Consider the following 15,777-nt stretch of genomic DNA (forward strand, 5'->3'; position numbering starts at 1 on the left):
GGATGATTCAGACGCTCGAGGATATGCTCCGGGCATGTGTGTTGGATTTCGACAGGATTTGGGACACGTATTTGCCCTTGTTAGAGTTTCCCTACAACAAAATCCATCATTCGAGCATTGGTATGCCACCCTTTGAGCTGTTGTATGGGAGGAGGTGTCGGACCCCCATTTGTTGGGGAGAAGTAGGGCAGCGTGTGATGGGTAGTACAGAGATCGTGTTTCAGACGACTGAGCAGATACAGCAGGTCAGGCAGAGGTTATTGACCGCTCAGAGTCGTTAGAAGAGATATGCGGACAGGCGCCGGTCCGAGCTCGAGTTCCAGGTCGGCGACTTCGTACTCCTGAAGGTCTCTCCTTGGAAAGGAGTGATCCGATTCAGGAAGAAGGGCAAGTTGGGCCCCCGATATATCGGTCCTTTTAGGGTGATCGTGAGGGTAGGCAAGGTAGCCTACCGGTTGGAGCTACCTGCAGAGCTGGGTAAGATTCACGACACCTTCCACGTGTCGCAGCTGAGAAAATGTATAGCCGACGAGTCGGCAGTGGTGCCATTAGAGGATATTTAGATGGATGTGGGCCTGAACTACGTTGAGAGACCGGTGGAGATTCGGGATCGAAAGATCAAGGTTCTGAGGAACAAGTATGTGCCTTTGGTGCAGGTCCAGTGGCAGCATCAGAAAGGGTCAGAGCTTACTTGGGAGCCGGAGTGTGAGATGCGTGAGCAGCATCCGGAGTTGTTTCCAGAGTGAGACTTCGAGGGCGAAGTCTGATTCTAGTGGGGGAGAATTGTAACATCCGGATTCCCAGGTATATTATTTTATTTAATTATTTTGGAGTGTGTGGAGGAACTCGGCGAGTTGGAGCCAAGACTCGCCGAGTATGGTCGTGGATGTTCATCCGGGTTTACGTCCGGACTCGGCGAGTCAACAATGTTTAATGAAACCCTAATCCCCCGGGTTTGGGGGCCTATTTAAGGGCACTTATAGCCTCCCATTGCGGCTACCAGTCCCTTGAGAGAACCCTAAGTGAGCCAAATCGTTGTGTGGAATAAGAAGTCACATTTGATCCTTGTACTTTTGGTTTAGCAAGAAGAAGGTGACCAAGAGCAAGAGGAGGTGCGATTCTCGCAGTTCCAGAGTTCAGAGACTTCATTTTGAGGTAATAGTTCGAACCTTCTCCAGTTTTGGTGTGGATCATTAGAGATAGGGTTTTCTAACCCCTTTTGAGAATGGTTATGTGGAGCAAATGGTCCTTCTTCGAGTTTGTGCCTTGGATCTGGACTCAAAGAGGTCCAGAGACCTTAACCCTTGGAGCTTTATGGATCAGTTTGGGGTTATTGGACTTAGGTTGCCATTTTTGGGACTAAATCACCATTTGATGCCTTGTTGTTGATATATAAGCATCAAGATTCGGGCTTTACGTGGAATTCATGCTTGGGAAGGCCAAATCTATGGCTTAGGGGCACAGATCTGACCTCAGGAGGTCAATAGAGTTTGTGCATGGCATGAACTCGCCAAGTTGTTCTTGAGACTCGGCGAGTAGAGTTAGAGTTTCACATAAATTACTCAGTGAGTAGACTTGCCGAGTTGGGGGATGACTCAGTGAGTCAGAAGGGGGTTAGAGGACTGGAGTTCAAGGCGGTACTCGCCGAGTTGTTCTTGAGACTCGGCGAGTTGAGTCGGGGTGGCCCCGCAATTCATGCCTGGTATGACTCGTCGAGCATAGGGAGGGACTCGGCGTGCCAAGCGGGACAAAGAGTTAGTGGACATGTGTGTACTCGCCGAGTCACCGGAGTGCACTCGGCGAGTTGGGTCAAAGTATGACCGTTGACTTTTGTTGACTTTTAGGGTTTGGTCAACAATGGAGTCCTTGTGTCAAGAGGGGGGTAAAATAGTCTTTTACCCTTCTGTGGGTGCCAATGGAGGGTTGAGTCTAGTCTCGAGAGTTATATTTATGAGAGTATTTACTTTATGTGAATAGGCGGAGGCTAGGCAATATTTCTACCGAGTCAGAGGTTTACCGAGACGCCTGAGGTGAGTCTTCTCACTATACTTTACCTAGAGTGGTAACATAGTTATGTGACAGAGTTATTGTATGCTATCATGATGCGATGGGTGACACTGCATTATTTCTATGTGATTTATGTTGTGTGTATATTAGAGTTAGGACCGGAAGGTCCATAGAGCTAGGACCAGAGGGTCCACAGAGTTAGGTTTAGAGTTATGTGCCAGTGTATTTGTATGATATTTATTTTATGAGATTTATTGTGATATGTGATATGCATGATTCAGAGTTATCAGAGTTAGGACCTTTGGGTCCATAGAGTTAGGGCCAGAGGGCCCACAGAGAGTTGGGGATGGAGGGCCCCACTGAGACACATTGACCAGAGGGTCGACAGAGTTACAGCCTCGAGTGGCTATTATGTGTTAGAGTGGTATTTTGGGGAACTCACTAAGCATTTATGCTTATAGTGTTATGTGTTATGTGTTTCAGGTACCAGCGATGATCGCGGGAAGGCGCCGGCATGATTCGTACACACATGAGATTTTATGTATTTCGGTCTTGGGGGATGTTTTGTGAAACAGGGATATGATACGATGACATTTTATTAATAAATGTGTTTGGAAAAATGTTTTTTGAAAATGCGAAAATTTGTTTTAATTTTTACGGTGTTACAGATGATGGTTGTGTTTGATTTCTTCACTATTATACTCGTTATTATGATACTATACCTGAAGTCATCCACCCCCGAACGTTTCCGCCGTTCTGGTTTGGGGGTGTGACAGATTGGTATCAGAGCATTGTTTATAGTGAACTAAGTATATCGAACCATATAATATATACAAACTATCAATACATTGGGACTGAAAGTCTCTGATTTAACATTTTCCAAATAACTATACTTTTAGAAACAAATAGTTTCTCGTTAAAAAGTATGAGCACATGCATACACACTAAGGTCAGTATCATGGTGGGATGGGACAAAAGTGGTGATTGTTGAACAGTACGAGTAGGCTTGGGGATGTATAGTCAGGTCTGGGAATGACATAGTTTGATCAATTATGTCTCCCCCAGAAGTGATTAACATATGCCCAGGAATGGTCGTGGTGTTGCAACAAGTCAAAAAAAAAACTTACCAACTCTATCTACAAAGAAATATCGAGAACATAAGAAAAACATTTAAAATACTATAGGAGTATTTTGTGGAACTATAACTAACTTATGTGAAAACTAAAGACACTTATTAGTAGGTCTAAAATGACTAAGTGCATACGCTAAGGTTATACATAATCAAAGATATTATAGACTCACAATCTATGACTATTGCTCTACTTCCTATTCATTGTTTGGTTGTGGATTTAGAGTAGAGTCATTTATTCGAAGGTCTATTTTATCTCAGATTATGTATAACTGGTATGCACTATGTAATTAGAAGTGGCTAATAAGGATCACCCCCTATAAGTAGTCGTAGGATCATACGTCTAATAACCGCCTCATCTACCCATGTTCTTACACTAACAACATGGCAAGAGCTCAACTACCAGGAGACCCCTATTTACCTAACCGGGGAAATGGTGATTAGAATGGAGAAAATCCCGAAGAGGATCCTGAAGAAATAACGGAGGAAGACCCCGAAGACAATTAGAAGAGGAATGAGAGGAAGAGAAACCAAAGTAAAACAAAGAAAAGAATAAATAGGAGAAGATTCTGACAAGGAGCCGAGGTCTACAATACACCCTCCAGACTCTACTTGACGAGATTTCCATGGTCCGGCACATCGATAAGTCGTAGATTTAAAGAAAGAGAATCTGAGACAAGGTTAGTTACCTTCCCTACAGTATGGAAAGAGGTTTCTACAACCTCAATAGAGGAGGATCAGTAGAAAAGGCCCTCTTTTTCATAGTATACCACATCGCTCACCAAAGGATACAAACACGAGCACCAGACAACTGAATCAGAAAGGTTAGCGCTATCACCGAAATCACCGCGAGGCGCCTTTGTCACCTGGATAGAGGACATGACAAGCTAGGAACCCTTCGGTCCTCTCGACCGGATACTGGGGACTATTTCTCCCCTTTACTACTACCACATAACATGTAACACATAATCATATTCTATCTAGCATGAGTGGGTATGAACACCCCCTTCGGCCCTATCGACCGGAAATCTTGGGGACTGTCTCCCCTATTGCTACAAGCATATAACATCATATCATACTAGCACATAACATATCATGTAGTAGCAAACCTAGATGAATATCACAAAGACAATCATCTAACATACGACTCCTACTGGTGGGCCGACATTTGTGCCTTAGACCCACTTCTACTGGAAGGTAACTCACCTTGTAAGGCCGACTGCTGAAAAGCTGATCGACAGATGTCTGACTGCTGCTCCGGTAATCCTCTGGCTATAAATTCATAAAATACTTAATAAGACACTGATAACTACTCTTAGGGTAAAATGACTATTTTACCCCTGACCAAGTCGAAGTCAAAGTCAACTTCCAGTTGACTTGACTCGTCGAGTTGGGCCGCCAACTCGTCGAGTCCCTATCCTTTCATTTGTCCTTCTTCATGTCCCTACTCGTCGAGTTTAGCAACGACTCGACGAGTTCTCCTTCTAAAACATCCTCGAATGAACCTTCATCCGACTCGCCGAGTTGTATAAACAACTCGTCGAGTTCTATGATTTCCAGGTCTATGGCTAAGTCTAAAGCGTTGGGTCACTCGCCTGGACCCCTCTAAGACCACTCTAACACTCACTGGGTTCCTTCGAACCACAACAGAAAAGGGAAGTCAAGCTATGGACTCGCCGAGTTGAAAATGACCAAGTCTTATTTCTCGATTTCTGATGTACAACACTTGACCAAAAGATAGATCTAGGCTTCTAAGATCGATCTAGCACGTAAAGTTACAAACTTTACGTGCATGCATGGGACTATGAGCTCAAATGGCCCTAAATGAGTGTCACGCCCCAAAACCGGAACGACGGAAACGTTCGGGGGGTGGAGGACGTCATGTTTAGTATCACAAGACATGTATCATAGTAAGCAAGTAATGAACAACCATTTCATTAGAAAGAAAGTGTTTACAAGGTGTGTGTTCACAAAACATAGACTACATAAGCAAATAACAAAACAAGACTTGAAGCTATACTGCTCCATCTTCTGAATTCCCAGCGCGAGTACCTGTCTACTAGTTTTCTAAGAATACAAGTTATTTGAAAGAGTTTATCAGAAATTAAGCTGGTTGGTTCATAAGATTTTAGTGATGTATGTAAGTTGTAGAAAGTTGTTGAAAAATGCAGTTGAAATGTAGTAAGTTATAAGTTCTGATTTTAGAAAAGTTCGCTTGTTCCCCTAGAAAATCCTATATTTCGTACTTTGATGAAAGATACGTAAAAATGATCCTACAATCCTTTCTATGAGTACTAAGTATATACAAGTTATATAAAACTCAGAGCAAACAAACAATTGATTGTGCGCATCTGCCCTAAGTCCACAACCAAACAAGGAACATGAGGTAATGCGGATAGCACACATCCCATTGTTTGTTAGGTCCTCGTTGTATATAACCCTGGTGTATTCACTTGTTACTCATGGAGTTAATTGTAATAGTTCATTTATATTTAATGAAAAGATCCTTTAAGAAAACCCTTATTTCTTATAATAAAATAGTGACCACAGTGACTACTTCTATAATCACTTAGTTTATACTGGCTATATATAATCTAATATCGAATAGATAGTTGATTGGATGAATCTGCCCTAAGCCCACAACCAAACAAGGAACATGAAATAAGGCGGAAAGCACACATCCAACAAACTGTTGGGTATTAATGATATATAACCATGATGTATAAACTAAGGTATTATAGATTCAATCACCTAAAGTCCTTTAAGTTTACACTGGTTTAATAAAATGGATTAAACCCTTTACTGGTAAGTTTCTAGTTTTGTATACCAAAAGTTCTGATTTGAAAAGTATGATTAGTACTGGAAAATTGTGCATTGAATTAGTGTCGTATGACTTCACCCATACCTGGTACCCCTTATGATGACTTAATGTGTACGGAACACATACACACACACACACACACACACACACACACACATATATATATATATATATATATATATATAGCTAAAATCGAATAGATAATAGGTTGGGTGAATCTGCTCTAGCCCACAACCAAACAAGGAACAGGAAATGAAGCGGAAAGCACACATCCTATTACTTGTCGGATCCTATTTATATATATCCCTTGATGTATACATTAAGGAATCATAAGGTTAGCATTATGGTCCCTTTCTACTAGATGTACTAGACCCGACTGTTCTGTTTGTCGTTTGCAAAATGTAAGTACTGTAGTATTGTATATAGTAACTACTATTATACTAATTGCCTTAAATTGGTTATTAAGGTATAATGTGATGGCTAGATCCCATACCAAACGCTCTCCCTGTCAAAAGATTCTGGGATCCAAACGCGACCTCTGCAATCAATTGCAAGCTGTGAACATCCACATTAAAATTATATGATCATGTATACCCAATAGAACTATCACCTTTTGTTTAGAACAATGAGTTAGTGATTCATTGGTATAGTTAGATCATGTAATAGTGCCATGCTATAGCAAATTAGTGTGTTCGTTCTGTTTTAGTATCTTCTTTCTGTTATCGTGTATTGTATCTGGTATGAACTGAACCCCTAAACTATACCCATTATAGTTTACTAGTATTCTACTTGGACTATTATTGAAAAGACATAATTTACTACCAAGTTATGCTTGTACTTTAAAAACGGAGTTTTGTTAAACTATAAAGCAACATAACTGTAAAATAGTTTTTGATATGTTTTGACCACTTATAGAAGACATAAGCAACATTTTGAAAGATGTTTATAACAAATAATTACACAATTATCATTGTGTTCAACTTGTATTTCCCCCTTTAAAAGCATTTAAAACAGTTAAAAGATTCATTACGGGGTATGAACTCACCTGATGTGGGTGATTCACCGAATACGAGTGTAAGGATGAGAAGTTCCACGAATGAAGTCCCGAGATTTAACAAGTCCTAAATAACATATATTGGCATGAATATAGTGTTTATAAGTAACTATATGAAAGGAAACACCTTCCGGGACTAGGAAACACTTTGACCAAGTGTTGGAATCACATGTGATTGGACTAAGGTAGGTGGAATGACTCTAACATGAGTTTACTACCATGGGTTTACGGCCCAAAGGATTTTACGGACGTAAACTCATGGTCAAACATGCATAAGTGTTGGTTTGAAGGCTAGGGAAGCTTGAAGGACTTTTTGCTCTACACAAGGATGAGCAAGACCCACCTTCATTGAGGCTTTTGATGAGTTTACGGCCCAAAGGAGTTTACGGCCGTAAACTCATAATCATTTATGTATTTAAGTGAAGTTTAAGTTCCTTCAATCATCAAGGAAGGGTTTTGGGTCACTAGCTTTGCATCTTATAGGGTTTATGGTCCATACATGCTTCAACATTGAGTTTACGACCAAGGGAGATCTTGGGCCGTAAACTCAATATGTTCTTGGGAAAGTGTATGTTTTAAGTCTCTAAGCATGTGTCCTAACTAGATATGAAGTATAGGGAAGAGTACTTATGATCTAGAAGCTTGAAATGGTTGGTTTTGGCCAAGAACACTAGTGTGTGTTCTTGGTGTTATTGGTGAAACTTGAAGATCTAAGAAAAGAGTGATTTCCATGGATGAAATCATGTAAGGATACTAGATTCAGAGATGTATCAACAAATCTAGGAAGAATGGAAAAATCTTGTATATATGGGGTGAGTTTACGGCCCACATGGAGTTTACGACCGTAAACTCCAATGTGGTGGTCGTGAACTCATGAAGTTGGTGTTTTAGGCTTGATCATTGTTCAGTGGTTCTAGCTGGTACTTCCTAGCACTCATTCCTTGAGTGTACTAGGCTCAATCTCCTTAGAATGACCTTCAACAATGCTAGAACTCATTACCAATGAGTCTGACACTCAGTTGAGTTGACTGAATGAGCTTATAAAGCAAAAAATTTCAGGTTGTCACAATGAGACTCTTAAGATGCATGGGGCTCTCTAAGGCTCCAAAATCAGCCCCTTTCTGCCTTGTAACCCCTCAAAGACCTTGGATCTAAAGTCTTAGCCCCCAACCATGCTTGCACTCATGATTGGTCACCAAGAATGGCTCCTAAAAGCCCTAAATCACCCCAAAAAGGGATATAAAACATGAAAGAGCAAGGTATCAAGTTTATACCTCTAAAGAACTGGAGAGGGTGCACAAACTCGAACTCCTCTGGCCTCCTCTTGATTCCTCAAGCCTTTCTTTTCCTTCTTATGTTCCACGATCACCAAAAACTACCACAAAGGCCTTCGATCTTTACACAAACGATTAGGGTTTGATATGGAGAGTTCTGAGAGCAATAGGGACGAAGGGGGGCTGAATGAGATGCTTAAATAGGGTGCAATCCCTTAAATTAGGGTTTTGTCCAGTCAGACCCTACTCATCGAGTCTGGCTGCCAACTCGTTGAGTAGGTCATTAAACTCCCGGGTCCAAGTCGCTCCTACTCGTCGAGTTGGCCATCAACTCGTCGAGTTCTTAGGCCAAAAAAATGAATAATACTTGAATGAAATTTATACCAGGAATCGGGTGCTAAACATCACCAAACTTTCATTTTTTTAAGATCAGTCACTGTGAGCTGAGGCTGGTCTCCACTACGGTTCTCATCAGAGTTCCTCATGAAGAGTAATCCTTGTTTCTTGTCAACAGTGACCTTTCTCATGGCATGCTTGATAGTGATTCTTGTGTTGGCATTCAAAGGTTCAGTTTCGAATCGATCGACAATTTGAGTGGTTCTGGGAGGTGGAGGATCCATAATGTTGTCATTTAAAGAAGGCTGGACCGGAGCACTGGGAAGACCATGAGATGTTGCAGGCTGATCGACAGATGACTTGAACTTATCACCAAATTCTTCATAAAGTTTGTTCTTTAAGTCATAATAGCATGCAGTCAGCGCTCCAAGGTGATTTTTGAGTTAGATATTTGCTTTGTCTTGGCTTCGTTTTCGGCTTCAACATCTGAGAGACGAACATCAAGTTTACCTATCAACACGTCCTTCTCAATGATCGTTTGTTTCAACACGCCAATCTCAACCAAGAGCTCTGTGTTGGAAGGCTCAACTCCCTTCAACACCAATAACCGTAAACCCCCAGAAACGATGAAAACAAGTGTTTTTCGTGCAGTTTTGATGCCTTTAGCTGTGAAAACTCAAACAAATGCATAACCAAGCTTTGAACAATGAAGAAAATGAAGATCATTTCAACCGTAAACTCCACTAAAGTTGTTTTGACACCAGATTTTCCCTGATGCTAATTGTAAGGTCTCAATTACAAGATCCAAACCAGTGATCAAAACAAACAATAACAAGAATGAGTAGAAAAATAAGATGATTAAGCAATGCACACGTTCATTCACAAAAACGTCTAGTACACCTTGAGTTACACACAATCGATTGTAAACACTTATGATACGTCACTTTTCTGACAGACTCTGACACAAATTATTTATAAGAATTGACTGGCCGTAAACCTGTTTACGGCCGTGAACACCAATTCAACCGTAAACACATACAAACAAGCTACAAGACACCTCCAACCTGACCAAAACCCTATCAAGACTTACACAAAAGATTGCCTAGCCCAAACCACTAAATAATGACCTATTAGAGCGCATGATCCAAAGAATTGGACAAGATCGGAAATCGGATTTACCTAAAACCGGGTCAGCTCCAATGCTTTTAACATATCGGTTTTCGGGTAAGAACCATACTGGATCCGAAAATTGTAAATCGATCCAATATATGAATAGACTTTTTCTATTGACGTGAACTAGCCATATGCGACTAGTACCTAAATATTATGGTAGTGATTTTTTGCATTCTTTTTTTTTTATTAATGTAAAATGACTAAAACTTCCATGAAAATAATATTTGTTGGAGAAATGCTTATAAAGTAATACCAATCTTGCAATATTACAGTAGTGATTTATCCATCCATTACAAAATAAACATCTTTAAAAGTAAATTCTTTAAAAAGAACACATTATGTATAAAACTCCATCAATCCAAATTGACGTAATTTTAAGGAAATACGATATGCATCAAAACAAGCATTTCAAGTTTATGTTTTGGTCTAAATAAAGGAAGCCCATAAATAAATATGCAGCAAACAGAAAGCCCAACAAACGGTCCAACAACTTATAATCCACTTGAAGTACCGAAACCCGGTTTGGGGAACCGGAAAACCATAAACGGGTCCGATTCCGATTTTTGAAAATTGGTTTTCGGTTGTCAGACCGGGCCCGACCCGTTGCTCATTTTAAAGTAATCTATTTGAAACTGCTGAGATGTGATTTTGCAACTTGCTGTCCTGTTGACTACTTGACCATTTGGATATTTGGATTGGAGATCTGAAGTTCAAAGTTTCATAATTCCATAGACTACTCATCCTTTCTGGTTAACATATACGTTTAAAAATTTTAAACTTAAATAAGGATTCGCCTTTATGTAATCAACTATTAATATCTCGTTTTAATTTTTCAGTTAGTACGAAGTGCATCATTTGCTTGAGGCTCTGCTATTGTTGACAGTTTGGGTAGATTCTCAATTTGTGAAAATGTATTAGTAATGTATTTATCTTTGATGGATGTAAGTGTAAACTTGTACTAATATGGAATTTAATTAAATATTTTTTTTTCTGTACTTATGTTTAATAAAAATCTTGTTATACATCCATATATTCATACAATAGCCCAAGAACTTTTATTAGCACATATGGCTCCAACATATCTGAATCTTTCAAAGCTCTAAAAAGATGGTAAACAAAGCAGAAATTTAGTAACATCAAGTCATGAAATGAACAAAGTGTACCTAATAGCTAGTTTCAAATGACTCCTGTACGTTTCTTTAAAATTGGGAAAGTGTTTAGTTCCATGGACTAGGAAGCCTGGCATCTCTGAATACAGAAGTGCCACCATTGGCGGCTGGTGAAGGAGATGAAGCAATGTAATTTGTTCCTGTTACAGATACAGTTGGATTACCATTACCTTGTTGGCTTGTAGGAGCAAATCTTGATGGGCTACTTGTCACTACCCCTGAAGTTGTTCGTGAAGGATTTGATGCCTGCATTTATTCCAAAAGATTCATTCACACCCCTTTTATAAAAAATGATGATGATGATGATCTAACTGTATATACTTTGTTAGATTATGTTTTACCATAGCAAAAGGGGTCCTTCTATGAAGGGAATCTGAAGATGGTGACACGCTGCTCATTCTTGGTAAACTGCGTGAATGTTGATTTTGATCAGCATCTGCTCCTTCTGTATCGCCATTACAGTTGACTTCTGAAGCGGGTCGTGGAGTCACCTGTCTACTCATGGAACCAGAGTCATTCCCAACATCCACTTGGAGAGATATTGATTGGTGCCCTGTAGTAGTACCCTGCTGCACACTGCTTCTTCTTCGTAGCTCCTCTTCAGCACTCAAAATCTATGAACCCAAAGATAGGAAAGAATTTTGTTAGAATAAAGAATTATGGTGAGGTTATCAAATAAGAAAGGAATATATACAGTATACTCACCTGTTTCAGAACTTGTACCAGATTATGCTTCCTTGCATTCAGGATCTGCAACTTCTCTTCAACCTCCTTTTTCCTTTTCTCTATATCACTCAGTGTAACGTTCTTAAGTGGCTGGTAGGCAAAAACACTAATAGTTAAAGTCATTCGTTTCAATTCTCAAAAATGATAAACAATCCATTGCAATAACCAATTAATACCTCTAACTGATGTTGAGCATCCGTTTTCCCTTCCTCTTGAAGGTCATCCACAGCATTTAAGGCGTTTTCCGGGACATCAACAACAGCTTTAGCATCATCAACTGCCACTAATTGTTCACCAGGAATCACTAAAGTCTCGTCTTCATCGCCGACCTTTGATTCTTTCTGACCGTTTGCTTGTTGATCTGCATGATTCGATTTCACCAATTCGTCATCAAATGTTTTATCGTCATTAACCTTTGATGCTTCCTCATCTTTGGAGACATCTTCCACAGCAGGTCCGTCGGATTCAGGTGGTTCTCTATCATCGGAAGTAGCATCCTCAACAGAATTCTCATTAGGGTTAGGGTTAGGGTTCGGGGTGGTGGCCTCGAGGCGAGAAAGGGCTCTGGAACGGCGTTGGAGGAGATTCTTGAAATCCCTAGGAGAGATTTTGGGGGTGGGCACTAGCCATTGGTGGGGAACGTCAGGGCTACGGTGGAGCTTCCCTTTGTAAAGCGAAATCGCAACCATTTTTTCTGGGATCGTCTCTCCTTCGCTGTCTCTGATTCCCCTTCTAACAGTCCTTTTAAACGGGTCGGGTATCCGCCACGCCTTTCGACCGAATGTGTAATGTGTTGGTTTTCAGTTTCACGGTTTTTAAACGCGTAATCAAATTAATTTATAGCTTTTTAAAATAATAACTTTTTTTTTTATTTTGATTTGTTTTAAAACTAAAACTTAATTATTCTTTTTAAAATTACTTTAACCATCACTACATTAACAAATAAAAGGTTGTAACAAAAGATAATTAAAGTATATGATACTTTTTCATAAAATTATTAAAGTTCATGTTTTTGAATATTTAAATATTGTTTTGCTTATATGCTTATATATTAGTGATCACTTTTGGTAGTAGAAGTGCATGCTTCATCAGTTGAGTTGAAAAAGAAATATTTGGTTCAATTGTTAACATATACAAATGGTTTGGTTGATCGAAATTTAAATTTAAAAAGGTAAAAAAAGTCAATTTACAATCAAAATGAAAAACAAAGTCAAAAGTTAATAAAAGAATAATACTATCACATGGATATTTCTTAATTTTAGATAATTATAGCTTCGATTACTATAAATATATAAAATATTATTGTTGTGGCTACTTCAAAACACTTTAATTTAAAAAATAATTCCGATTTTATAATAAAAATTTACTATAAAATGATAAGTAAATATTAGCTAATATCTTATAAAAAAAAAAGTTAAAATTTTTCATTATTATATATACATATTAAAGTTGGACAATCCTTAGGGTACCTTGGGTTGGTTAGTTGACGTGAGTTTGGTTAATCTCGATATCCACCGCCTCAAATTGGGATCTACTCTCGATACTTCCCGAACCTTTCATTCCCACCGCCACTATCCTCCACCGCCTTAAGCGGCTGTCATTCGTTAATTCCTTTCTTGCGTCTTCTTCAACCTCCTCAACCCAACTGTAACTCTGTTTTTGCTTATATGTTTCCGTTATGCTTGCTTGCATTCCCAATTGTTACCAGAGGTCAGGCACGTCAATTGAAGGTATGTGTCTTTTTAGCCCTCTTCTACTTCTTCACTGTTCATGGCGCTGTTTGATTTCGGCCTCTATGTTGGCCTCTATGTTGAAGGTAGCCTGCCTCCATAAGCAAGATGGTTCCAAGTTCAATTTTCGGTTGTCAGTTGTTCTCTCTGTTCGATACTAATGCGACGGCCTCTGTCGAGCCATGAAGATGACCTCTAAGTGTTGTTTGTTGATTCCTTGCATATCAAAATCGAATTTCTTTTTCTATAGTCCACATCCGTCTTGCAACGGGACCATCGACCCCAACTGTCTATCAGGTAATTTGGTTTGGGGAGAGACGGAAGGCGAGGGAGGACCCCGTCTACCGCATCGTTCGTTGTCGGTGCCCGTATGGAAGGTTTAACTTACGCACCTATTTTTTTTCCTTTTTACCTGTGATTAAGATGCCCTTTGTGATTTTCAGATTGTGGTGTTCTTCTCAACCTGTCATCTTCATATGCTTTCTTATATCCACCGCTACCTTGACGTTTCATTGAACCTAGGTACGTTTCGCAATTTGAATTTAAAGTTTTTTCCTTATGCAGATTACCTGTCAATGTTGGTTTATGGAGTTTTTGCTTTCGTATGTATATGGATAATCGAACCGTTAAAAATTGAATTTTTGCTTGTGGTGATTTTGATAGTTTGGCACTGCTTTTAGGGTTTCAATTATATTCTACTTTGTTCAGATTTCTTTCCTATTATGTTTCAATTGCAAATAAAAAAAAATCTTTTTTTTGAATTTAGATTGAATGATTAGAGGTTCATAAACACTATTGTTCCCTTTTGGTGATCATGGTTTCATGAAGTAAGTTTATGATCACGATGAGCTTATCTGAAAACTCACTTTGTCTTCCGATTGTTGACCACCACCAGTCAGGTTAGATCTATCAAATCCATGATCTGCTACTCCTTGCTATATGTTTAGTTAGGATATGTCAGATTCATATTTTAGGGTTTTGTTATTTTTTGTATTTATGAAGCAATCGTGCTGGGTGTTTTATGAAATGCATCAAACACTTTGAGGGCTAATCAGACAGCTCTTTGGAACAAAAGCAAATGATGAACTAATCTTATAATCATCATCAACACAAGGGTTTCAAATGGTAAGACTTTCAGATGCTGTAATCATATTCTTCCAATCATTATTTAAGAAAAATCATCTCTAAATGGATTGTCTAATTCTAAACAGAAATTCTACATGGGTTGCAATTACGTGATCGGTAGGTATCTTTCCTTACTCAATTTCGTTATTTAGAATAGGATTGGGTTCTAATTCCACATTTGGCTTGACCTAACTGCAGGGACCTTTTTTTAAAAAAAAAAAAAAAAAAGAGTAAATAACATAAAATGATCTGCATGCTTTCTATTTTTTATTGTATGAATTGGAATATTTTTAAAATTTGGTGGTTATTTTACGGTTTAACCCTACATTGATCTAAAGGTGTTAGATTCAATCACATTTATTTCATATGACTGTTTCATCATTTTATGGTGCTTAAATGATTCTATTTAACCTCATATTTTGGTGTTTTTAAATAAGAGTAGAGTATGTTTTTAATTTCTGTAGTTAATTTTAGATTTTAAAAATGCAATTCTCAACAATTTGGGCTACATCCTTCTATTGTAAAATATCAATTAATGTATGATATTCTTTTTGTCTTCTTCTTATTCTTGTCTTTGGATTTTGAACTTCATCTATGGCTTTAGAGATGTTGTAGGCACACAAGTTTTAAGAAGCTGAAGAAAATTTTGAAACCATTTTGACAGATGAGCTTTCAATCAATGCCACACTGAATGGATGGTATCATTGGGTATGTTTTGGTTTGGATATGCTTTCAAATGATTTTTTTTTCATGCACATCATTTTGTAAAAAGTTATTATTTGTATGGATTCTAGAGTTTATCGTCCAAAAGTTCATGTACTACTCATCTAATTTTATTTGGTTTGAATTCAAGTTATATCTTTGTAGATTATAATAATAGATAAATAAATACTTTTGTTTGAAATTAATGATATTATTATTACTTTAAATTCTATTGTTAGATATTAGGGTATGGATGGGCTAGAATGTTGAGAAATCAGGGGTAAAAACTGCATCTACATACTATTTTTATAGTTACAAATTATTTCTTCTAACATTTTTTGACCAACTGCCCCTGCATACTGTTTCTATAGTTAGAAATTTTTTATTCTAACATTTTTGGACCAAACTGCCTCTGTATACTTTTTCTATACTTAAAAAAAATTAATTTTAAGTTTTTTGGACCAAACAGCCCCTGCATACTGTTTTTAAACTTAAAAAAAAAACCATTTTAACAATTTTAGACCAAACTGC

General features: G+C 38.5%; 1 protein-coding gene across 1 annotated transcript; it reads right to left on the reverse strand.

Moving 5' to 3' along the window:
* Window positions 1–10,826: 10,826 nt before the first annotated feature.
* On the reverse strand, window positions 10,827–12,484 carry LOC111913315 (uncharacterized). Its single transcript, XM_023909031.3, has 4 exons — window positions 11,866–12,484; window positions 11,669–11,779; window positions 11,305–11,577; window positions 10,827–11,209 (listed from the first exon to the last, which is right to left on the reverse strand). The coding sequence occupies exons 1-4, from the start codon at window positions 12,376–12,378 to the stop codon at window positions 11,012–11,014; spliced, it is 1,095 nt and encodes a 364-aa protein (XP_023764799.1). The 5' UTR covers window positions 12,379–12,484; the 3' UTR covers window positions 10,827–11,011.
* Window positions 12,485–15,777: the final 3,293 nt, after the last annotated feature.

The sequence above is a fragment of the Lactuca sativa genome, chromosome 5 (genome assembly GCF_002870075.4).
Source record: "Lactuca sativa cultivar Salinas chromosome 5, Lsat_Salinas_v11, whole genome shotgun sequence".
NCBI classification, from domain to species: Eukaryota; Viridiplantae; Streptophyta; class Magnoliopsida; order Asterales; family Asteraceae; genus Lactuca; species Lactuca sativa.

Coding starts and splice junctions, on each gene's coding strand:
- LOC111913315 (XM_023909031.3), bottom strand. CDS start 12,378: ATGGTTGCGATTTCGCTTTACAAAGGGAAGCTCCACCGTAGCCCTGAC. Junction 11,780..11,865: donor ATGCTCAACATCAGTTAGAG/GTATTAATTGGT, acceptor TTTGCCTACCAG/CCACTTAAGAACGTTACACT. Junction 11,210..11,304: donor GAAGGACCCCTTTTGCTATG/GTAAAACATAAT, acceptor GAATAAATGCAG/GCATCAAATCCTTCACGAAC.